Source organism: Papaver somniferum, chromosome 10 (genome assembly GCF_003573695.1).
Source record: "Papaver somniferum cultivar HN1 chromosome 10, ASM357369v1, whole genome shotgun sequence".
In the NCBI taxonomy this organism is placed as follows: domain Eukaryota; kingdom Viridiplantae; phylum Streptophyta; class Magnoliopsida; order Ranunculales; family Papaveraceae; genus Papaver; species Papaver somniferum.
This window is the reverse complement of record NC_039367.1, coordinates 122,972,447-122,998,034: the sequence shown is the minus strand read 5'-3', so window position 1 is coordinate 122,998,034 and position 25,588 is coordinate 122,972,447. Positions and strand designations below refer to the sequence as shown.

The window sequence follows — 25,588 nt, the reverse complement described above, 5'->3', positions numbered from 1 at the left end:
GGTGATGACATTGACAAAGCTATGGTAGCTAATTATGCGGCAGGCCTTGATAAGGTGTTAGCTGAGCTTCTTATTACTAATGGATGGGACAGTGCTTACTACAGAGAAGGATATCCCAAAAGCTGTTCAAGTTTCTGGTACAATTAATGACGGAAAGAAGGATATATCCGACAATGGTAATGACTCTATCGAAAGTCCGACCAAGAAAGTGGAGGAATCAAGGATAAAAGGGGAACTGGAATCTGAATTAAAATTAGAAATATCTTTCGCTTCTACTGAACCTGGTGCCTATGATTCCAAACGAAAGACTTTCCTTGTAAAAATCTGAAAACAGTCCACAGCGAAAAAAAAATTCACATGCTCGTCAGGGGATCTTAATTGCAAGTGATTCAAGAAACGTTGGAGATCCTTTATATTGGGTTGAAGTCTATAACGGTGGCGACAACATGACATCAAAGTGGATTATTTCTTACTGGTGGGAAGTAGTTTTGGCACCTTTAAAAAATTTGGTGGCTCTGCAGATCAGATTCCGTTCCTTATCTATTTGCCTGTACTGGAAGGGTTCCCTTGGACCAGGGTCGACGTCCCAACTTGATACCTGGAGTTCCGAGCAGCAGGTTTTGCTAAAACCAGAGTGGAGAATTTCGTGGCACCTTAGCTGTTTTCTAGTTCAGACATCTTATAAATAGCCATAGGAAGGCACGAGATACTATCTGAAGATCGAATTGGGATTACCATTAAGTATCTCATTTTCATTTCACCAAAGAAATAAAAAAAGAATAGCAAAGATGGCAGATTTCTGAACACAATAACTAAAGCTGCCATAATATGTATCCATCATATACATCATCCATGAAAGTGGAAGTTTGTTTCAGACTGGACTTTGTTTAGGGTTACTATTAGCTGTTTGGGGTGTTTCAGGGTTCCATGATGGATCCCACTGCACAGTATGAGGATCAGATGTTGTGGTTCCACCTCGGATGCGTTTCTGAAGATGTTCTAAACTGGCAACTCGTTGCATGGAGGATGTTCGTCCCATTTTGTAGTTGGTTCCTGGAGAATTCTGAATGTCTTCAACTGGAAGGACCGAAGGAGTATCAGACGATGTATTGCTCACTCCCTGGTCGCTCGGAGGGTCAGGAACGGGTTGATAAAATTGTTGGCTGATGGCATCTTGGGTAGGCACTGCAGCATCTGCAGATGTGTCTGATGGGCTACTATCAAATTGTATCCCCATGGTAGATATCTCAGACACGGCTTGGAATATTGGATTGTTGTACCCTGTCACTTGCTTAACTGTTTCTTCGGCCATCTTCACCTGAAGAAAACCCCGCAAAAAGAAAACTCAGTCAGTTTAAGTAACTACAAATAAGTTTAATATCCATATGGCTCATTTTCTGTGGTAATAATTCACACCTTAAAAGCAAAGAAGGCAATCATGTGGAAGAATACAGAATATTTTAATGACCTACCTTTGCTCTCAATGTTTCAACATCTGCTTTCAAAATTCTATTGTCAACAGCAGCTTCATTGTACTTTTGACTTATATCAGTAAGACGCTTCAGCAATGAAGAGTTTTCAACCCTTAACTGCGCAACCTAAAGAATAGCAAACCGAAAAATAATTCTTCATTGTACTTGCATACAAGGGGCAAACAGAGGCAACATAAAGGGCCAAACCTGTGTCTCGAGCTCACTTAGGTGTGCTTGCTTTCTTCTTCTAGACCGTCTAGCTGATTCCCTATTTGACAGCATTCTGTGTCACATGACAAGCGAGATTTTAACAAATAAACGGATTAATGCATGCGAAGAAAATTGTAACCAACTATACTAAAAATAAAATCTTAGTTAGCAGGGAACTTCTTTGCAGGTTCAAACACATTTTTTGACGCGAAAAGGGCAGATTTCATTAAAAAAACCAAAGATGTCACCAAGAGTGACACCAAAGTTAGAAAAAAGAGAGAAAAGTAGAAGAAAAAGTGAAGCAAGCTCACAAAAGGAGCAACTCAGAACCTCCAAAAAAAAAAGGTCTAAACACAAACTCTAGCAAGAACTGCCTAAAGTTCTTAAACTCAGGATACACCAAAGGTTCAAACACATGGACATCGGTACATAGGACATGCAAACCCAACATCTGTATCAGGTTTCTCAGTTCAAACTTCAAATAGTGCTAGATCAAGATTCAAAATTCTCTGTCCGGGCCATAAGGATGGACAACGGGTTTTCAGACTACAACAGAGAACCTAAGTGGCATAATTTCTCAAATGAAACTGAGGCAAAGCATTGAGCTATATCTTAAAGATCCCTCTCCTACAATATTCCTAATCATTCTTCATACCTTGGGAGCTCCAAGTTTTTACAATGGGGGTTGGTATGAGAAATGACATGTAGGGTGTTTTATGTCTTTTCATTAGATGGAAGCTTTATTGTACATGGAAAAAAGATGCTGGAACTGTATATTGGCAAATAATCGCCCTTAAAGAAAGTTTTGGGGAAGTATCTAGTTGGCACATTGGTAACATGCAAAACAGGAAAGCAGGATAAGGTATTCGAAGCCATGGATATAAGGAGTCCACTGAGTATTTTCTTTCTTCATGCTGCACATCGATTGATGCACATTGAAACTACTACTTTGATCAGCTCACGTGAAAAACTAAATCATTTAGAGAAGATTATTAGAGGCAACAGACATCACAGAACCCAGAGTCCAGCTATTTGGCCTCCTTTTAAGTCCATTGGCAGGCCATTAAAGGATGGGATCCTATATATCTGGGTTTTAAGGCCAGTGCTTAGTGGGTCCATGTTCAATGGATGCTCTCCCTCCAGTCTCAGATGTTATAGTTACCTTCTTACGCGTTTTACATCGGCAGGATCCATATTATCTGTGATTTCTGTTTCTCCATCAAGGTCGTCATCTTCAGATTGTTCTCTCGACGAGATACTAGTTGTACGTCCAATTTGAACGCCTGATTTTTTCTGCAACACAGCAGGTAAAGCTGGAATTCCAAGTGGTCCCTTAACAGCCCTATCTTGTTCCATGGATATACCATGTCCAGGGCCTGCATGGTAGACCAAAAAGTAATAGTTAGATGATAAAAATCCATTTAGCCAAATTCGAACATACTACTTAGTAAGCTATTTTGCCAGTGACACAACCAAATTTAGCAAACAACAAACCAGTTTGAATCGACTTGAGCTTTTAAAAGAGTAAGCTTTTCCGCATTTATGATCGCTAAAAGCCAATCACTTTTTACAAGGGAAAAAAAGGCATAAACAAGTTTGAATTCTATTTATGCTTAACTTTTCAAAAATCATGAATGTATCAAATCCTCATCATGTACAACAAGCAGAGACCATGTTTGACATGCTAATTAATCACAAGAACATCTACTGGAGCTACAACAGGCATTGGACATTACAATACATACCTTTCCCAGACGCTTGGGACCCCATTTGTGTAGTACCAGAAGCTTGGGATGATGCTAATTGTGTTGTACCCGAAACTTGGGTCGGCGACCCATTGTAAGCTACAGGAGAAAAATCCTGAGATTTTGCAGATGATGCCTATCAACATAATTATAGAGCACATGGCCAATGGTCAATAAAACATCAATTAAACAGCATCGAAGAAATCATAGAAAGAAGCACAACAGAAACTCTCAAATCAAATTTTCAGGATCTCATTCAAGTAATTATATTCTTAGATCACGTTAACTGAAATTATTGGTCTTGTTTGCGAACACATTTCAAACTTACCTAAGAGTCAGCTCATTGTTAAACTATCCTATACAAATTTGGTCTGGAGAGTTTTCCTAAATCTTAATAAACCCAGAATCACTCCTCCAACTAACATTCTTTACCCAAAAAAACTGTATCGTCAACCATAAATAACTGAAAGAAAGCGAAGCATACCCTAGATAAAGCAACAGCAGCACAAGCCATTTCAAGACGGCGTTTTAGAATAGTTTGATATTCCTCCGAATCTATGGGAACACTGCCATTGGCTGATAAATCAGACGGCTGTGAAGGATTAGGAGGAGGGTGAAGAATAACAGGTTCTTTAATCTCAACCACTTCTTCATTATTATTAGCTACAGAGGAAGAAGAAGGTAAAGTATGAGTTTCAGCTTCTTGAAGAAACTTCTGAAAAGTCCATTCAGATGAACTTCGATTCATCATCTGATTCTTCATACTCAAATCATCATCATCCATTGTTGTTGTTGAACTTGATTGTGGTGGTTGTAGTGGTGGTGCTGGTGGTGGCGCTGTCCAATACGGGTCGGAATTTTCTTCCACTGAAAACACCCTATCCATTTCTCTCTCTTCTCTAGTTCTCTTTGTCTCCTGACTCTCCTCTTCTTTATTTCTGTCTTGATCCGGTTCGGGTCTTTGGAATTTTGATAAGAGCAGACGACTTTTTCAACAGTCGTGTATAAAGCGTTACTATTTGATGCATATCAATAGAGGGGAGGGGATAATGTGCTTTACGTAGATAACATTCATTAGATTTAATTCTAGATTTACGCAATCTATATCTGATGGTTTTGTTTCGGGTGCACGTAAGCTTTGGTGTTTGTATTTTGAGGCGTATGCTGTAAACTTACTATCTTAGGGAATCTGTGGTTTTGGCTGTTGCGGCGCCCAACGGGGTGTTGTATATTTGAAGTAGGCATAGGACCCACATGTAAACGTGGTTAATCCAACATTTTTTTGTTTTTTAGATATACTAGTACTGTATTAGCCGAGGCTCTGGGAAGAGTTAATTTCCAAACATGGTAAGAAACTAAAAACATGGTAAGAAACTAAATATTATTACGTGACAGATCCGGTTTTGTGTTTGTTCATGTAAATGATTATTCATAAGAGTTTTACCCCTTCGGTGTACGACTCACAGTTCCAATTTCATTTTAAATTTTCACTTTCTATTTAGAATTTCACCGGTTTTCATATTACTTTTCGAAATATTTGATATCATTACAATACATTTATAAAGCTATTGAATGATGATATTATTGGGGTTTTTTGGGCCAAATTATATGAATTTTATTACCAAATTATCAACCAAACTACATTAAATCATTACAAGGTAGCAACTGCTACATAAATTTATCCAATATAATCTAAATAGCTATCATGTGGCCACTCCAGTCTAGAAAGAAAATGAGGTCTGGCAGTAACTCTATGGATCTGACTATTAACAAGTAGACAATCTTTCTTAGCTAAAGTATCAGCAGAGAAGTTAATTTCTCTATGCCCATGCCGGAATTGCAGAACTTAAATAATATTTTTCAGTCTATACCATCTAGTTAGGACAATCCAGGGAAGAAGACCCGGATGGAAAGTACTAATGGCGGCCTTCGAATCAGACTGCACTAAGATTCTTAACCAATCATGTTCCACAGCTCATTCCAATACTTTAAATACTGCAATCACTTCTGCAATGAAGTTGGTGGCAAGACCAATTCCTTCAGATTCAGTACATACAATTTCACCAGTATCTGTTCTGCAAATAAAACCATATCTAGAGATCCCTGGATTACCCCGAGAAGCCACATCACAACAAATGAGCACACAACCTGCATCTAGTAGTTTAAAGAAACATTCCACTACCTTAAGTTGTTTAGCTGGTCTGTAATCCATCCTGTAGATGGTGGATTTTCGACAAGGGCTAAAATCGTAAAACCATAATTATATGTGCTCCTGATTCAGCAATCAGATGAGTATTGAGGCTCATGTCCCTCATCGAAGCATGAAAGCTCATGCCACAAGAATCTCTGACTGAGAATACTGTCTCTCAGAGTGTATGTAGATATGTAGTCTCTCAGCTGAGGCAACGACATATCTCATGAATATTGAGCAATTTCGGTAATTACTTCTATATAGAATCGAAAGATTGGACGGCTCCTAGACAGCTTGCCTGCTAGTATAGAGCAATAACGTCTTCAGGATGTAACAATGTTTTCCCTGACTATATAAAAGAAATATGACGCTTCAACAAGCTCATATCACTCAATTCCTAAATAATTAATGCTCCTAGATGGTCGTACTAGTATGGAGCCCTCAATTAATTATTCCTAAATCATTAGATTCGGTAACTGAATCCCTGGAAAATATTCTATGTTTTTCATTATATTTTGTTACTTCAATCCATGGTTCTTCCCAGCAGAATTCCATAGGTTAGTAATAAATATTCAACACACGGGCATATGAGCAACTATCGAGTAAGCCCCGACTAAAATGGTGCAAGTGTACTCAGCAATAACACACTAACGAGCACCTGAATGCACGAACGAGCATTCCAAAATACGAAGGAACGATGAACCTATGCAAAATAGGAAGAAAATAATAAATAATAAAATATTAATCAAGGCGCTCGGGGACTGGGCACACCGGCCGGCCGGTCGTGCCGTGGCCAGTCCCACGCCCAATTTTATATTTTGTCACATTTTATTATTTTCCTTGATCTCATGAAAATTCTCTCATTTGAACAAAATTCTTTCATTTTAAGGAAACTCCTCGGTTTCATGGTGTTTCCTTCGTATCAAGGAAATAACATAAAATTGGGAAAAGGTGTCGTGGGACCGTGTCTACTAGCCGGTCGGCTATGCCCTAGTCGTGGCCGGTCCCACACCTCATGATTCCTCATTATTTTATTATTATATCCCTCATCTCATGAAAACTCCTTAATTTCGTGATATTTTCTTCAAGTCATGAAAAATAATATAAAATTAGGGAAACTCGTGAGACCGGGCCCTAACCGTCCGGTCATGCCCTAGCCGGTCTCACACGCCCCTTATTTTATTATTATTATTTTTTATGTTTCCTTCATTCCATCAAATTCCTTGATTTCATGATGTTTCCTTCAAATTATGAAAATTCCTCCAAATCATGAAATAATACATAAAATTAGGGAAAAGCTCACGGGACCGGGCCCTAGCCGGCTGACGATGCCCAAGTCGGTCCCACACGCCCTTATTTTATTATTATTAATATTATTTGTTTCCTTCATCTCATGGAAACTCCTTCACTTCAAGGAAACTCCTTGATTTCAACAAACTCCTTGATTTCATGATATTTCCCTAAAATCATGAAAAATAATATAAAATTAGGAAAAGTGCATGGGACCGGGATCTTTGACCGGCCGACCATGCCTTGGCCATAGCCAGTCCCACACTTCATGATTTCTTAATTTATTATTATTATTTCCTTCATCTTATGAAGTTTCCTCAGTTTCAGCAAAATCCTTGGTTTCTTCATATTTTCTCAAAATGTTGCTCAAAGGCACATCAGAAAATATCAAAATTCTCAGGACTAAGACACGGACACTTTGGGATGCGAGCATATTACCTTGACCGACCAATGCTGGCTCTTTGGCTTGCAAGAGGCCGGTCCCACATACTTTCACCATTTGAACTAATTTGTTCACATTAGGTTCAAATGCTTCAAAAGAATTTTGGAATTTCATAAAACGATCGTCAGTCGATCCCGTGACCAACCAGGGACGGTTTTCATGACCCCTTGGTCGGTCCTTCATCTCTTCGTAATTTATTAGGTTTTATCACCTAAGGTTCAGACGAATATTGTTTGAATAAATGATTAAACCAGCATTTAATCATCTTTTCGCCAACTGGTCTTCAGGAGACTTTGGTATTTTGTTCACTCGAGCATCTGGACGCTACATGGTCGACACATCATCCCATGTAGCCAGTCCCTCCTTCACTTCGTGGTTAATTTTCAATAAACCATCAATTGATCGAATTAGGGTTTCGAGTCCAAGGTTCATAATTCCATATTCGAACACTAATAATTTTACGACGGTCTCATGATCAGTATTTTATTAATTATACTCAGTTCAGTTGCCAGTATCTTAAAATAATATTTTATTTGGTCACGCTACCAATAATTCATCAAACGAGCAACACTTGCTCAAATGAGCAATATTTTCTCAGACTAAGGAATATTGGTTCAACTATCAATATTCAACGATCCATCGAATGAGCAATATTTGCTCACCTTAACTATCAACATTTATTCGACAATTATACGTCAATCTCAACAGACACGATCAATTCATGAGTCTCATAACATTCGCAGGTTCGACTCAGCAATACAAGGAATCATCGTCCCATGAAGTCAGCAACTGACTAACTAAATACACGTCTGCCTTGCAGATTCCACAATCACGAGACATCAATCGTGTTACATGGGGGGATATTAACTAAGGTTTTGGTCTGGAGGTCTACAACACGTGTGTTCATACACACGATGAAAATGTGAGCAAGTCGTGCAATCAATTTAAGGAGTTAACTGAGTAGTGGGTAGAAAATCAACCAAGTCTCCGCACGATGAGCAACTGGTTTTAACACGATTTCCACTTCCCCACTCTTTGACTCCAGCAACTGTCACACTTCATGGGATCAAGGTGTTTACAATTCTATCAGTATAAATAAGTCTCTGAATCATGATTGAAAACAAGACAATCTTTTCGTTAAAACCGACAACACGAGATTAACAACTCAGCATCTGAGCATTTACTCTCAACAGAGCAAATTCAGTCAATTAGAGCTTATCTTATTTCTTTACACGGAATACACAACACACATACAATCTTCGATCACCATTGATCTCACACATTTCTCAGCTTCCCTCATACAGATCGACCCATCCTCTCTTGTGACCGAATTGAATCTGGAACGGCCATTGTCTTGGTTTAGGCCGGAGTCATACAAATTGATCTCTCGAATTCAAAGCACTCCCTTATCGCAGTGCATCTGTGTGAGGTTAAGCATTTCACTCGGTTCGAGGAGTCTCCTCCGTACGGTCGTCTTCTCAATTCTGTAAAAACCAGCAAATCGTTTTTCCCCATCCACACATCCCAAAGAACTTTCAGATGATTAAATTGTATTAGATCACTCCACATTTTACTTTTCATTCTTAAACTGCATTCTTGAGTAAGTTGCAGGACTCTATGCTTTACTTTCTCCACTGAAGGTACAATCCCATCAAAAGTAAATTTGTTCCATGAAAACCAAATATCCACCATTAATGTAGATGTCGTCATTCTCCAAAGTTGTTTCACAATGGGGCTTTTAATTTTTCCAATAGTAAAAACATTAGCAAATGATAAGGGGTTCAAGAATGACAAAACTCCACCTAGCCAACTCCCTAAAATGTGACCAAAATTGCAGTGCCACAGTAGGTGTTCAATACTTTCTTGATCCTGCTTACACAAATGACATCTTGAAACCAAGCTGAATCCCCTCTTGTTCATGTTTTCATCTGTAGCACAATTTTTTTTGATGATTTTCCACAAATTACTTGCTACGCCAGGATGTATTCAGGAAACCCAAATCTTTTTATAAGATGAATGACGTGCTGTTTGAATCTAATTTTATTATAAGCATCAAAAACTTAAACATACCAGTCTGATTTTCACACCAGATTCTGCTATCTTCTCCATGATGTATTACTGGTAATTGGTCATTATAAACAAATTGAAGCATTACAGTTGGATGACACCACCGGTTACTTTCAAGTTTAAGTTGCTTCTAACATAAGAGTTTTGAGAATCAATATGCTCAATCAATGTCACTTCACCTATACATTGGTCAAACCATACAGAGATGTGAGAACCATTCTCAATTACCCATCTTATATCCTCCTCCAATTCCTGTTTAATCCATTTTAAATCAGGCCAGATGGATGACTGCTTATTGTGTGTTATCCACGTTTCTTGAGAATTCATATATTTAGCTCTGAAGAGGGTTGCCCACTCTGCATCTTCATTTACAATTTTCCATAACAGTTTCATTAACATTAATTTATTTACAGCTTCATGACTTCTAATTCCCAGTCCACCTTCTTCTACTGGGGTACATACTTCCTCTCATTTCATTGTGACATATTTCTTTGCTTCAGGGTCACCAGTTCATAAAAAATTTCTAATTATCTCTTCACATGCCAGAATAATATTTTTTAGCCATTTATATATTGCCATGTTAAAAACAGGTATATTACTTAAAACATGTTTTATAAGAGTAATTCAAAACTGAAATGATAATACGGTACCAATCCATGTAGCAAAAAGTACCGTATCTCTATCGATTAAAAAGAAATGTTTCTCGAACACGAAAAATCAGAGATCTTATAAAAGATAGTAACATCGTCGTTCTTAGTTACTTAGAAAATCTCCAATAGAAGGTGAAAATTTTATTTTTTCCATGAACATGATACATAGGATTTTAGATTTCCATTTGAAATAAATTTATCTCCAATAGTAAATCCTACAAAGTAGGAGGGATGGCAAAATAAATACAAAGGTCTTATCTAGATCTTCGGAGTGACCTCCATGTCACCAATTTAATTATTTTTTATTTTATTTTAATTATTTTTTATAATTAAAATAAGCTAATTGAAATAGAAACAAATTGGTTTAGTTTTTAAATTAGTTATAACAACCTATAAAATCTTAAAGCTAAAACCTTAGACTATTAGAGATGGTTTACAAGCCAAACAGTAATATTTCTGAAAAATGTATAAATTTTTATAAATAAAAGTCTAAATAACATCTCCATGTAAGATTTTTAGCATCCATTGTTTGAGATTTTTATCTTGGTTCTAAAGTTTAATTACCAAAAATTTTAAATAATGCCGAGGATAAGATTTGATTGCTTTATGTTCAAGACTTGAATGATAGTTTATTAAACATCTTCTCGTTTACGTTTACTTTGGAAGACTAATTGAAGAGATAATGAAACAGATGCCAAACTAATAATACTTAAGAAGCTTAAGATCAAAGAGATGAAGAGACAAATATCAACTAATAATATTTAATGGAGATGTTATTGAGACAAATGTCAAACTAATACTAATACTTGATCAATTATCCGAAGCCTAAAAATTGATTGAAGCCATAAACAGACAAATTTCAATTAATAACACCTAATCCCATTATCAAATCCATGTAGGGCAGGCCTTGAGAGGAAAAGAGGTGTTAAAACCAATGGCTAGGGACTTGTGATGATTAAGATTAGCCCCTCCCTAAAATCCACCATTGACATACTACCTCTAGTTTAATCACACCTTAAGCCTGTGTGGATTGCTGTTGGAGTATTAAAGTAGTCCTTAATTAAGGGAGAAGTACTCGAGTGTAAACAAAGTGATGGCTGATTACGATAATGACACCAATCCGAACTAGTACACCACTTTCGATTTCTATAGCCTAGTCTATTGAAAGATTTACTCCACTTATGTAGCATTATCCACATAAAATAGCATAGAGAATGTAGGAAAAATACAAAAATTAAGTTTGTGGCGTCCAATTGGCTTTCTACTTTTGTGGCAAATGACAGCCACAAATGATCTCCAACAGGATGTTTCTGGCTTTCTACTTTTGTGGCACATAACAGCCACAAATGATCTCCAACAGGATGTTTCTACCTTCAAAACATATGGGTTCCGGTTTCTATTCTTAAAGGATGATAGCTAAGAAAAGATGGAGAGAAGACAAAGAAAAAGAAAAAGAAACCGAGAAAAGGGTAAAGGAAAAGATAAAGATGTAAAATGAACTTGGTATTTTGTTAGCACCCCACATGCGTGGTCTTTTTGACGAAACCTAACATGGGGCTTTACATTTCAATAAAGGAATTTCACTGCATGATAAAAGTGAGGGTTTACATTTCAATAGAGGGACTTCACTAATATGATAAAAACAGGTCATACGTTAGTAATTTCAGAAACTTCTTATTTACCTTTTATTCATAATGACTAAACATCCCTTATTTAATTAGTGTTAATAATCCAATTAGCAAATGATTAGATTATTGAGTGTTAATAATTTAATTAGCAAATGATTAGATTAATGATTTTTTGTTTTTATACTTGTGAATAAACTAAATCAAATTAAGTGTTAGTTTTGATGGGAAGAAAAAAACGAGAGAGAAAAAAAAAGAAAATCTTGGAGATCTCTTTTGATTCACTCAACCAAAATAAGTAAGTCCGGCGACAAATTTGAGGTGGGTGAATCTTTATATGATAGAGAAAACAAATTGTATGTACCTCTTGATGGAGATCCGGGATAGCCGATTTCTTAGATGGCAGAGAGGTTTTAACCCAAAGTGAAGGTGAATCTCGACCAATTGAAGAAATAAATCCGATAAAATGAAGAACCAATTATTGAAAATGATCAGGTATCCCTCTAAATTATCTCCAATGAACTTAATTTTGCTCAAATAAAGCTAAATTGCATAAAAATGTTAGAACATTGCTCGGTCGAACTCACAAGTGTTGCTATCTCAAGCTTGTTGTCAAATTTAGTTGTCAAAACTATATCTTGATTTCTAGTCTATAATTAGTTAAGTCTCCGATTAGGATAGAAGATGTAGCTGAGAAACGGACATAACAACAGTCATCATTGCGTTCTACCGTTTGAAGGCGAAGATCAACCGAAGCTTTTGGAGAACTTGTTCAACAAAAGGTAAGTGAAGACTGAACCACCTATATCTCAAGTTATATTCATTTTTCTGTTTATGAGACGTTTCGCATAACTAATTAGACTATCTTAAGCATATCAAAAATTTCGAGTCAAGTTTATCTTGTAATTAGTCCTCAAAATATATGACTAAGCTTAATGAACATTTGTTCATACTTGATGAATTTCGGTTAAGGACAATTTATTGTTCGTAATCTATATCGTGATTCAAGATTATCATTCGAAAATAGCCTGAAACAGTGGTATGTGTCATTGATGTTATTTGAGAATGTTTCACATTGATTTAGAGAAAAATATAAAACTACTGTAAATTCGGATATAAGACAGTATACATACCAGTCTTACAAACTAGGAAAACTGCTAAGGTCTGAAGCCGTAATACATGTACTCAGTACACGTATCGGGGTAGCTATATGTCGACAACATCTTTTTGGTTCGCATACCAGTAGGTACACCTTGAAAAGTCTGTAAACTCGTGAACCCGGATCAGTACGCATACCCGTATGCATACTAGAAAAAAACTGTTGGTCCCGAAACTGATTTGGCATCCATACAGGTACGCATACCATAAAAGTTATGTGAACTACGGAACTCGGTTATATTTCTATGGTATCCATACCAGTACGCATACTGAAAAAGTTTTGTGAACTTCGGAACTCGGTTATGTCTTAAGGTATACACACCGGTATACGTACCATGATATAATTGTTCACGAACAGGTTAAGTATATGTACCTAGTACGCCTACTTACCATGTTGATTAAATTCATATGCCATAAAATTATTTCTTCGAGATAATTAGCATTTGAATAATCTCTAAAAACATTATACACATATTTGATCACATAAGTGTGATTCGAGTTAAGTCTTAAGTGTTATATGAAAATGCTCAAGCTTACGGTTCAGTTGGCTAGTCTCGACTAACCATTCATGAACGTGATCTTTGTACACGGTTCGGTTACGATTCATCCTAACCAGAGTATATATCTTGTTATGTTAATCAGATTCAAAGATTCATCTAACGATGGATATTGTTTTCTTGGTTCCAAAGCTATATTAGCTTAAACCTAAAGCAACCTATGCTTTGAAAGTCTATAAAAGGGAAACTTCAAGCAACTAGGATCTTTGAATCCCGACACTACTTTTTTGGTGTGTCATAGTTGTAAACTAGAGTCGGCCTCTTCCTAAAACCCTTTTTGGATTTAGAGACTACAAAGACTTCATAGGGATTCGTGAAGTCAGGTCCAGTTATTGTTTATATTGATAGATCGAGTATCCTGATCTTAATCGATTGTTGAGCTTGCTCCATCAATCAAGATAGATAGAAATCATCAAAGTTCTCTTCGCCTCAGACTTTGTTGGTTCCACAAGTGTTATACTTGTGAGGTGAATAATAATCTAGACTGCTCTTCGGGAAGCATAAGTCCGGATTTTGAGGTGAGCTAGACTCTGTCTATTGCTATCGATTTCCAGTTTCACCTTGATCTACGACCAAAAAGGAAATCACACATATAGGCTTATCTGTGAGAGGCAGATTGGTTTAAAGTCTTCAACTGAGTTGAAGCAACTCTTAGGCAGTAAAGGACGTCAACTAAGGGAATCATTTGCACGGAGTCCTTCTAGGATTCAAGAGGCGTAAGGAACGCGACTGTAACTTAATTGTTGTGAGGGTTTAATTCGGTCTCAACTACATTCTAGTCCGAAGTTAATTGGTAGTAGGCTAGTGTCTTTAGCGGATTAATACAGTTTGGTGTTCAATCTGGACTAGGTCCCGAGGTTTTCTGCAATTGCGATTTCCTCGTTAACAAAACTTCGGCTGTCTGTGTTATTCCTTTTCCGCATTATATTGTTTATCTTTATAATTGAAATATCACAGGTTGTACGTAAATTCAATCAAGTAGATACATCTATCCTTGTTTGTTAGATACGACTTGATTGATTACTTGGAAATTGATCTTTGGAATCGCCCAAGTACTTTCACACATAAATCAGGTTCACAGACTAGCCTCTGTAAACTTTCTGATTGTGAGAAAAAGAGATATAACTCTAGATATTATTCCTTGATTGAGATTCATTTGGTTGAACTCTCAGAATTGTATTTAAGTTTGTCCATACAGATTGCCTAAGAAAAAGTTGGTGATGTATTTTATTGCTCCTAGTGTTTTCAATTGGTATCAGAGCAGGCAAACACGTTAACACCTAATAAGTCCGTGTTTGAAGCGATCTGACTATATGGACAAGAGTGCGACCTCGATGAACGTACCTGTGACGCCCCAAATACTAAACATGCTTAGATAAAAATATTATAGACTAAACCTGAAGTAACAAAATCTAGGTCATCAAACTTAAGGAACATAATTACACGAATGTAAAACAAAACTAATTCCCAAGCACTCTGATACTTTGTAGATGAAAGCTCTCAAGTGTTGTCAATATGCTTAGTGTGTTGTTTTACAAAGAGACAAAGAATACATATATATATATATATATATATATATATATATATATATATATATATATATACGTTCTTATTTTTCTAAAGTTTTGAGCTACGGAAACGAATGTCTTCATGCACGCCATCTCTTCTGAAAATTGAAACTGAAGTGCGAACGAGTGAGCACATCATCCCAAAAGGGTTGCTCAGTGAAAACATATAACTCTCATGTAATCACTAACATGCTTCACAGTTCTAAAAGAATATAAGTTGAAAGAAAACAACAAGAAACTAATCATTCAGCAATTTATGCATCATGAAGCAAGTGTCACTCTAACCTCGCCAAACTCATTGGAGAAGAAGACACGAGAAACCCTAATCAATAATAATAACATCGTCCACACATAGTGCCCATACAAACCATGATTCAGAATATTACCATCAAGATCAGAAAGTTAGACAAACAAGTATAATATGCACATGAGTGATTTTCCTCAAATAAAATAATATATATAATATCATAACGGATGAATTACCGCGCTACTAAGATAATATCCAAAGGATGAGTTACCGCCCTACTATATTAATAAGTAATAATATTAAAATAGATGAATTACCACCCTACTAATGAAATATATATAATAATATTAAAATAGATGACTTACCGCCCTACTATAATAATATTGTCGACGGATGAATTACCGCCCTACTTAACTTAGCTAAGAGCTGTGGGGAAACACGAACACTCCTCGCGGGGAAATCTCACAATGCATATCACACACAAACACATCATAGCAAACATTGTACATACAGATACAACATATACATCATACTCAAAGATACAAGAATAATACATCAAAATACACGCAATCATGTACACAAATAGTAAAGTCTCATCATGCTCGCAGATAAAAAGAAGCTTAATGCTTACAAGAAGGTTACAGAGTTCCCACCTGATTTGATGACAATCCATGCCTACCTCGAGATCCGCGATCCACTGGTTCATCCTTTAAACGATCATTGTTAATAAAGACTAACTGTTTATCGCACAAACACTCTAAGAATTTAACCAAAAGGTGCACACAAGAATCATACAAGTCTATCTAATGGTTCTAAACTCATTTATGGTTTTACACCTTTCATTCTCTACCTCTAGCATATCTAAAGGTTTACTAATTCAATTGGATTGGTTCTATAGTCCATTAAAAAAGTATTAAGAAGATCTGCAACTCTGTAGAAAGAACCAAAGGCTAAATCAGACCATAAGGGGTCCAATCCAACACAATAGGAACACTAGTCCTAATCCCAAGTCCACCAAACCAGCCCATTAATCCAAGGCCTGGTCCAACTGAGTCAAGCAACGCCCAATGCTAGTCAAAGGTCCAGGTCAAGCCAACATCTAACTGGTCAGGTCAGCAAGTCAAACAGGAACTCGGTCAGGGTCAATTAAATTCTGGTCCAAATCAAAGGTTAACTTAGTCAGACAACCGAGTCAGAAAATAACAAAACCGAATCAGACTGAGTAAGTTCAGCCAGACAAGCCAAAGGTTCTCACACAGCTGAAACTCTAACCCTAATTCAATATCAATCAATTTATTGTAACATAATTCTATAATTTAATACAACTGCAATTTAAGCTTACCTGCAATAGCAGTTATAAGCTTTCGTCTAGAGATTCAACTCAACACAACAAACCAGTAGGTCACAACCATTACATAAATTCCTGGAGTTCTTCCGGATTCCTAATTCACAATTCAATCCATTCTACTCACTGCCAACCCATGTTATCAATATCGAAAGTTAACAGAATACCATAATCTTCTTTCCCATTCAATCCAAAGTTTCATACAATCACAACTAACCCTTTCACTTCATCAATAACATCAATCACACATGTAGATTCACATCCCAACTATTTCAGTTAACTACAAATATAATTCAAGACCACTCTGCAGTTGGTACTCAGTTCACCATTCCTTTTTCATCACCATATTACATCTCCACCTGCAAATTCAACTACACAGACAACACCACCATCCTTAGATACCACTCCAGCTCCAAACACATTCTTTTCTCAATCACCACTTGCAATTACAACCACACCGCGTATTTATCCATATCATACATATAATTCTTGTATAATCATTCTTGCCCAGTTCATCCAATATTTCAACTCAAGTAATCATGTATAACCAAACTGATCCATCTACCAGTTAAGTTAACTTCAACCGTATCTCAATACAACATCATCAGTTAAACAATTTCATCTCCCTTCAACACCACTTAACCATCATCTACACATTCTCAAATTAATACCACCTGTAACTCCAATTCATTCAGTTCATCACAGGAAATTCCCAAAATCCTCACTAAAACAGAATCAAAACCCTAACTATCAATTGTAAGTTATTCCTCAACCTCATACATCTAATTCAGGCTAAACCCATCACTAATTGCCTAATTAATTAATCAAATTCACAAAATTTAATCTTCAATTCAATAGAATTCTAATTACCTCTTTCACAAACATCTGAGTTTGATTCAACACCAAATTCAGTACCACCACCAATTATACTTGCTTCAGCTCTCAATTTCATCTTCCCAATCTTTCCATCTTGAATTCAAATCCAAAACCAGAAACCCTAATTTTAATTTGGGGAAGAACATGAAACCCTAATTCTCATATTACGTCTAAAACAACTTTAAAATTTCAATTAAACCTCAACCCTCCAAATCTTCATCTATCAACAGTTCTATGCTTCATCTTCTAAGTCTTCAAGCAGTAATCAAATCTATAAATCTTAATTACAATTCTCTGAAATCCTAAATATTTTCAACAACGTCTCAATACCACCCTCAAATCATCACCAACACCCGTAACCTCTTCTACTTAATCTACTCATTCTTATCAACCGATTCTCTCAGCAAAATTCTCAAATCGCCAACAAAAGAAAAAAAAACAGAGAAGAAGAAAAATGAAGAAGAAGAAAATAGAAAATTGAATTCCTCGATCGATTCAGCTGGGGATAAGGCCGACAGAAATACTAATACACCAAACGTATTCGAATATGGGCAGCCCAGGTCGGTCTAAAGCAAAAAGACTATTTTGGCCTTCATACTAATTTGATGATATCTTCTTCATCTGGTATCCGAATGACGCGTTCAAGTAGTCCACTTCACATAACTTTTTGAGACAACGGTACTAGTTTCGTAACTAAACTATTTTTAGATTAATCTCTATTAATTAAAAAATATATTAACTAATCGATTCATTAGCGGCTAAACTGTCTCTTGATCATATCTAGACCGGTAAAATAGCGTTGACGAGCTTGAGGGTCCTCACAGTACCACCAACATTTGATGGATCGAATTACTTATGGTGGAAAATTGTTATGCGTTCCTTTTTACAAGCCCGTGACTTTGAGACATGGAAACTTGTAGTTATTGGATAAAATGCGCTGTCAGTTGTTAGAGACGGAACCACTGTTGCGAAGCCATTCAGAAAATATAGTGATACCGAGATAAGTGTTGTAAAGCATAATTCTGGCAGGTTAAACAATATTATCCACGCCATAATCCCAGATCTTCAGTACCATATGACTTCATGCACTAGGTCTAAATATGCTTGGGATATCTTGGAAACCGTATTCGAAGGAGATAGCTCAGAGAAAGAAGTTAGGCTTCAAAACCTAAATTCTGACTGGGAACATATTCATATGTATGATGCAGAATCGTTTGATGAGTTTAATCAAAAAGTGTCTGGAATTGTTAATGCTAGTTTCGCATTAGGGAAGACCATTCCCAGAAAGGACATTGTGATGAAAATTCTTCGATCTTTACCAGAAAGATAAAAGTCTAAGAAACATGCCATCATGGAAGGAAATAATCTTGAAACACTTTCCAGAAACACTCTAGTTGGACAGTTAAAAATCTTTGATCTAGAACTCAGTAAAAGAGACGGCCATTGTATTTCGAGAAGAAATACTAATGACAAATCTCTAAGTCCTGAACAAATTGATGAAAAAGATGAGAATATCCTAAGTTTTACTTTGTCACTGTTTATATAATAGATGAAGAAAACTCTTAGATATAGAAAAAGGAAAAATTATAAAGAACCATCAGTTAAGATTAAGGGTAAAAAGGGTTAAATAGACAAAGATTCTTGAGTCTGTTCCAAATGTCTTGGTCATGGTTATCATATGTCCTTGTGTCCTAACAAGGATTATTTTTAAAAAAACTAAAGCTTGGATGGCAAACTTAGACTATTGTCCCGAGGATGAATCAGCCAATGCAGTTTTCCTCGCGAGTGTTGATAATGAACCGGTTCATGATTCAAACAATTCTTGTCATTCTACATTGAGAAAAATGCCTTACTCTGAAGAAAGAATTAACCTCTTGAGTGAAGAATTTCGTTCAATGAAAGCTGAATTTCACTGAAAAATGACATGTGGACTAAAATGATTGAGAGTCTGGAATGTGAACTGGATAAGTTGAAACAAGAACGAAAATGGACGTGTTCTTCGGAAGATCCTCAAGTTCTTAAAAAGAAGAAATGGTCTCTTCCGAGAAATTCTTACAAGAACAATCAACACAACTCTCGATGTTATAAAGTCCTGAAAAACCCTTTCAAACAATCTCAGACTGATAACAAAGATACATCAAGTGTATCTCAGTGGTCCTTTTACAAAAATCAAGACCATACGAAGGATAAATTTGATTCAAAATCTAACTCTTCTACAACAACATTGTGTCAGAATCAGAAGAAAGCACAAAATGGGAAGAGACAGAACTCTCAAGAGAGTTGATCAGAGTGATTTGAAAATTGCGAAGATCAATCAACAATTTAAATTTTTTTGTGTGGAAATCAAAGATAACATCCTCACCTCTTGTCTCTCAAACTCTTGATTCTGTGAATAGAAGACCTAAGTTAAGAAAATATGTTCCTGAAAACCACTGAATCCTCCACAATGTGAAAGGAATTATCATAGTAAATAACTCTCCAGTTGGTTCTCATCTCTCCCTTAGATGAGAATAACAACTCTAAAAGGATATGGGTATCAAATTCATTGTATCTTATGTGTGCATAATATTTAATTGTATAAAGTTGTGCCTTACTCCCTAAAAACAATCCATGACATAACTTGTCTGATACTTCTTGTGATCCGAATTTATTTATTGATCTAAGTAAAGGGAAGTTTATGACAAATACTTGTATGCCACATGATCATGCAATTTTAACACATCATGTATGAAATACATCACGCCTAGGGTAAAGTCTAAACCAGGAATTACCGGTTCTTCTTGTTAGAGCATTGCTCGTTCAAACTCGCATGTGTTGTTATATCAAGCATGTTTGTCAATGTTAGTGATCAAAACTATAAATCTTGATTTCTAGCCTATTTGTAGATGTCTCGGACTAGGACATAAACAGTTTAGTTGAGCTTAAATTTATCGACGTTCATCTCTTGAAGACGAAGAACTACTAAGGGGAGCTTGTGGAACTTCTTCTACAAAAGGTATGTGGAGACTTGAACTTATCTATCACTTGGAAAGTCTATTTCTACTATCTCCTATATTGAGACATAAGTCGTGTTACGATATAGTTTTCTCTATACACATTTGAGATTTCGAGATGAGTATATCTCGCTTATATATTTCTCGAAATATGTGTTGGTAAGCTTTCGCTTCGACCAAGTTCATCTTATATCATGAGAAAATTGACGAGTAACATCTTACATGGTTTGTGTGATACAATCATTTGGTGTAAGACTTGTAAGGTTTCAGTAATGATTATTTCAATATCTTGAAAATTGCTTTGATGTTGATAATGTGTGAAAACGGCTATTAACATTATAGAATAATGTTTCAATGATTGAAATAAAGAGTTGATGATGTAACCATCTTTGGATATAAGCATATATAGTGTGTTCGCACATTATTGTATAAGTCCATAAACCGGAAGCCAAGAGTATGCATATGTGTATATACGGATTTGGTGAAGGAGACATGTTAAGTATGCGTACCCGTACGCATACTGGCGGAAGTTCTCAAACCAAGAATTTCTGCTGAGTTTGGTTTTGGCAAAACTCATAAACCAGTCACCTTAAGTATGCGTACCCGTACGCATATTGGCGGAAGTTTTTGAACCGAAAATTTCTGCTGAGTTTGGAAACTTCACAAACTCAAAACCGGTTGCTTAAGTACGCATACCCGTACGCATACGTAAGCTGGTTACTTTGTCAAATTGGTCAAGTCCATAAACTTAAAACATTTAAATCATAAGGAATGCAATCTTTGCAAACCGTGGCTATAATGTTCATGATTGATTCAAGTGAATCAAACCGATTTGATTTCAATTGTGTTTTCTAAACAATTGAACAACTCTTAACTAGTTTCATTTGAGTCATTTGAACTAGTTATGGTTAAGATGAATAAGGTTGATATGAGAGTAATCATATGGATAACCTCGGTTAACTATTTGCGAACCAACATGGTGTACACGTTTAGGTACGGATACATAAACCTAAATGAGGGTACATTTCATTTGTGTGTAACAAGCTAAGTTCGATCTAATGGTTGAAAGATATTAGCTTGGTTGAATCAGGTTTTTCATCTAACGGTGAATATTGAATGCTTTGTTACCAAGGTAACTTGGACGCAAACCTTGATTTGAAAACTATATAAAGGAGAACTCTAGCAACTGGGAAATCTAATCCCCACACCTCCTCTGTGTTACTAGTTGCATAAATAGAGTCGATTCTCCTTTAACCTTAGGTTTTTTCTCGAGACCCTGTAGGTTAACGACTTGAAGACTTCATTGGGATTGTGAAGCCATGCCCAACTATTATCTTTTTAGTTGTGTGATCTGATCTTGCTGTTTCTATCGTGTTGAGTCCAATTGAAATAATTGGCTCGAGATTTTATATCTCCGATAGGCAAGATAGAAAGGTAATCACAAACTAACTTCGTCTCATCGTTTGTGATTCCACAATAACTTGTTTTGCTAGTCGATTAAATTTATTCTGAGGTGATTGATAATACTAGGTTGTTCTTCGGGAATATAAGTCCAGTTTATCAATTGGTTTCTGTTCACCTTGATTTATCAAAAGATGGAACAAAAACTCTTGGGTATTTCTGTTGGAGACGGATTTATTCAATCCTATAGACTTTTCTGTATGAGACAAATTTGTCTATCAAGTTTCCGACTTTGGGTCGTAGCAACTCTTAGTTGTGGGTGAGATCAGCTAAGGAAATCAAGTGCATAGTATCCTGCTGGGATCAGAGACGTAAGGAGCGCAACTGTACCTTGAATCAGTGTGAGATTGATTAGGGTTCAACTACAGTCCAGTCCGAAGTTAATTGGTAGTAGACTAGTGTCTGTAGCGGCTTAATACAGTGTGGTGTTCAATCTGGACTAGGTCCCGGGGTTTTTCTACATTTGCGGTTTCCTCGTTAACAAAATTCTGGTGTCTGTGTTATTTCTTTTCCGCATTATATTTTGTTATATAATTGAAATATCACAGGTTGTGCGTTAAGATCAATCAATTAGAATATCCAACCTTTGGTTGTTGATTTACATTGATTGACAATTGAACATTGGTCTTTGGTACCGTTCAAGTAATTCCTCTTATATTCAATCAGGCTCGCAGATTTCTATTTGCTGATTGCGGATTGAATTAAGAGTTAGAGATATTAAACTCCTTGATATACTTTAATCTAGATTGAGTTTGACTGTCTAGTTGATTCTATAGAAAGTGTATTGGAGTAAGTCCTCTCAGATTTCCAAACGAATTGTTGGGTGTGGTTGTTGTACCCTCGCATTTTCAATTGGTATCAGAGCAGGCAAACACATTAAAGACCTCATAAGTCTGTGTTTGTAGAAATTTATGCTCTAAGGACCTAAGAAGTTTCTCTTTTGTTAACGCATATTATATGTCTTCAAAAGGTTCAGATTACACCGAAAATCTTGGGTTTGCCTCAAAGGAAAACTCCTTAGTAGATTCTTCCGAATCCCGAGGGAAAAACAAGATTTGCGGGATTGTGTCAGAATCCGAAATGGAACTCACCAGATCGTTAAAAAAATCAGTTGATATCATTGATGTTCAAGTTTCTGAAATTATGACTTTTGAAGAAAAAAATGATCTGCTTATTGATGAACTTGAGAAATCCCTTGAAAGAGAACATGAACTCTATTGTTATATTGTCTCTCTGACAATGTCGAAAAAATGGTTCAAGAAACTACTCTACAGCGTGAAAAGATTAGTTCTCTTGAAGAAACTGTTAGAGAAGACTCAATTAGAGAAAAGCATTTAATCAGGGCTCATTCATCAGAAATAAACAACCTTCGTGTTGAAAAAGATAAACTTGTTGCATCTCTGTAATTTTCCCAAGAACAATGTAACACCCTGAAAAAGGAAAACTCCGTTTTGATGATTAAATCATCTTCTCCTGATACTCACAAGGTTTTACCCAGTGTAAAGAAAAATTCCTACAAGGAAGTACCTGAGAGTCACTTGCAAAAGATGCACGCAAAGGATGAAGGTTTGGGTCAAGGGAATCACGTCTCTAAACCACGATGTTGTTCTTTCTGTGGGAAAAGGAATCACTATGCTCTTCATTGTTTTAACAGAAGGAAACAGATCTCTAATCTTCATAATTTGCTTCTTTCTACTGTCAATGGAGTAAATCGTCTAACGACATCTACAGTGAGTTTCTTACCTACGGAAATCCATAAATCTTATAAAAATGATCTCTTGTCTAGAAATCATCACGGGTTTCATGTTCCTCTTTATGGTGTAAATTCTTCTGCCACCAATGAACACTTACCCTATGTTTATAAGAACAAGTCTGGTAAGTCTAGATCAAGAAAATGGAAATCCTTCAAATTTCCTATTCTGAAACCGATTTCTAGAGGTCCTAGACCCAGTCTTCAGAAAAATCCTTCAGATGGACTTTTGAAAAGGTTTATGACAAATTCCTCTGGAATACATTATAATCAATGGAAAGAAGGAAATATACAAGTAAAACAGTCAAACAACTTGTACAAACCTTCTCCCATGTTTAGTAGTGAGATTACTTCTCACTCCGTTACCTAACTCTAGGTAATCCCATCCTTGAATCTATCTTGAGAGGTACAATGATGATGATTATGGGAGTCTCAAGATTTGTTGTATATCTGCTGTGAGTTGTTGTCAATCAATCTGAGTCATGCTAGTCTACTTCATGATTCATGCTCTAATTTTGAAAGAATTATTGAGCAATATTGGCAAATGTTTTTCTTCTTCTTAATAGCCTTCGTTAAAATCCATCCCTCTCTTGTGAACGGTCCGTGAACGTCCGTGTCCTACTCCTAAGAATTCTTAGGGTTTCCTTTTTGAGAAGTGTCTTCTCTTAATACATATATACCTTATATTGTATTAATCCATTCCCATCAAAATATCATGGAGAACCTTGCAAAATCTCAAGAGATTTTGCAACTTGATATGGAGGAAGACACTCAAGGACGTGATTCGATTCAAGAGCTGGTTCTAAAGAAGATGCTTGCAGGAAAGGACCACAACTCCTGGATTGATGATTTCGTTAAGGATTTAACTCGTTTTCAAAACGGTTCAAAGGTTGAGTTTGCAAATCTCCAACTACAAATAAACCAACTTTTAGATGGTCAGTATGAGATTGATTAGGGTTCAACTACAGTCCAGTACGAAGTTAATTGGTAGTAGGCTAGTGTCTGTAGCGGCTTAATACAATGTGGTGTTCAATCTGGACTAGGTCCCAGGGTTTTTCTACATTTGCGGTTTCCTCGTTAACAAAATTCTGGTGTCTGTGTTATTTCTTTTCCGCATTATATTTTGTTATATAATTGAAATATCATAGGTTGTGCGTTAAGATCAATCAATTAGAATATCCAACCTTTGGTTGTTGATTTACATTGATTGACACTTGAACGTTGGTCTTTGGTACCGTTCAAGTAATTCTTCTTATATTCAATCAGGCTCGCAAATTTCTATTTGCTGATTGCGGATTGAATTAAGAGTTAGAGATATTAAACTTCTTGATATACTTTAATCTAGATTGAGTCTGACCGTCTAGTTGATTCTCTAGAAAGTGTACTGGAGTAAGTCCTCTCAGATTTCCAAACGAATTTTTGGGTGTGTTTGTTATACCCCCGCATTTTCACTTCTAATATATACGATATCTAGGTTTCGTAACCGGTTTCACAAAAGCTCCTTCCTTCAAAATAATCAATTTAGGGTACGATAACTATGTCTTCATTAGGTTTTTCAAGCAAGGAGGATGAAGTCTGGACTGGGCAATTTCCCACAAGGAAAATCCGGTTTGAATCATCAGAAAGTGATTCATGTCAAGACAAGTATGAAACCATACATTGTGACAATCTGCTAGGTGCTCAATTTGATGAGTTATTTCTGAAATTGAACCTTGTTCTAGAACAAGTTCAAGCCCTAAGTTGTGAATTACAATCCTCTACAAAGACGCTTGAGGAGAAAATAGAACTTGTTGAATCCAGATTGGACCTTATTGAAGAGGAACTTGATGAATACAAAAACTATGAGAAAAATCTGGGAATTTATTCTAGGAAACTTCTTGTGAGAATTTATTCTTACTTTTGAGAAGGATAACTAGGGTTTGGTATAGCATAAACTGTGAT

The 25,588-nt window shown here is 36.2% G+C and overlaps 1 protein-coding gene across 1 annotated transcript; it reads right to left on the bottom strand.

Moving 5' to 3' along the window:
- Nucleotides 1-714: 714 nt before the first annotated feature.
- On the bottom strand, nt 715-4,467 carry LOC113318937 (light-inducible protein CPRF2-like). The gene is made up of 6 exons (XM_026567228.1): nt 3,912-4,467; nt 3,428-3,563; nt 2,845-3,058; nt 1,680-1,755; nt 1,473-1,598; nt 715-1,318 (listed from the first exon to the last, which is right to left on the bottom strand). Exons 1-6 carry the CDS (start codon nt 4,311-4,313, stop codon nt 872-874), a joined length of 1,401 nt encoding a protein of 466 aa, XP_026423013.1. The 5' UTR covers nt 4,314-4,467; the 3' UTR covers nt 715-871.
- Between the last annotated feature and the right edge of the window lie 21,121 nt (nt 4,468-25,588).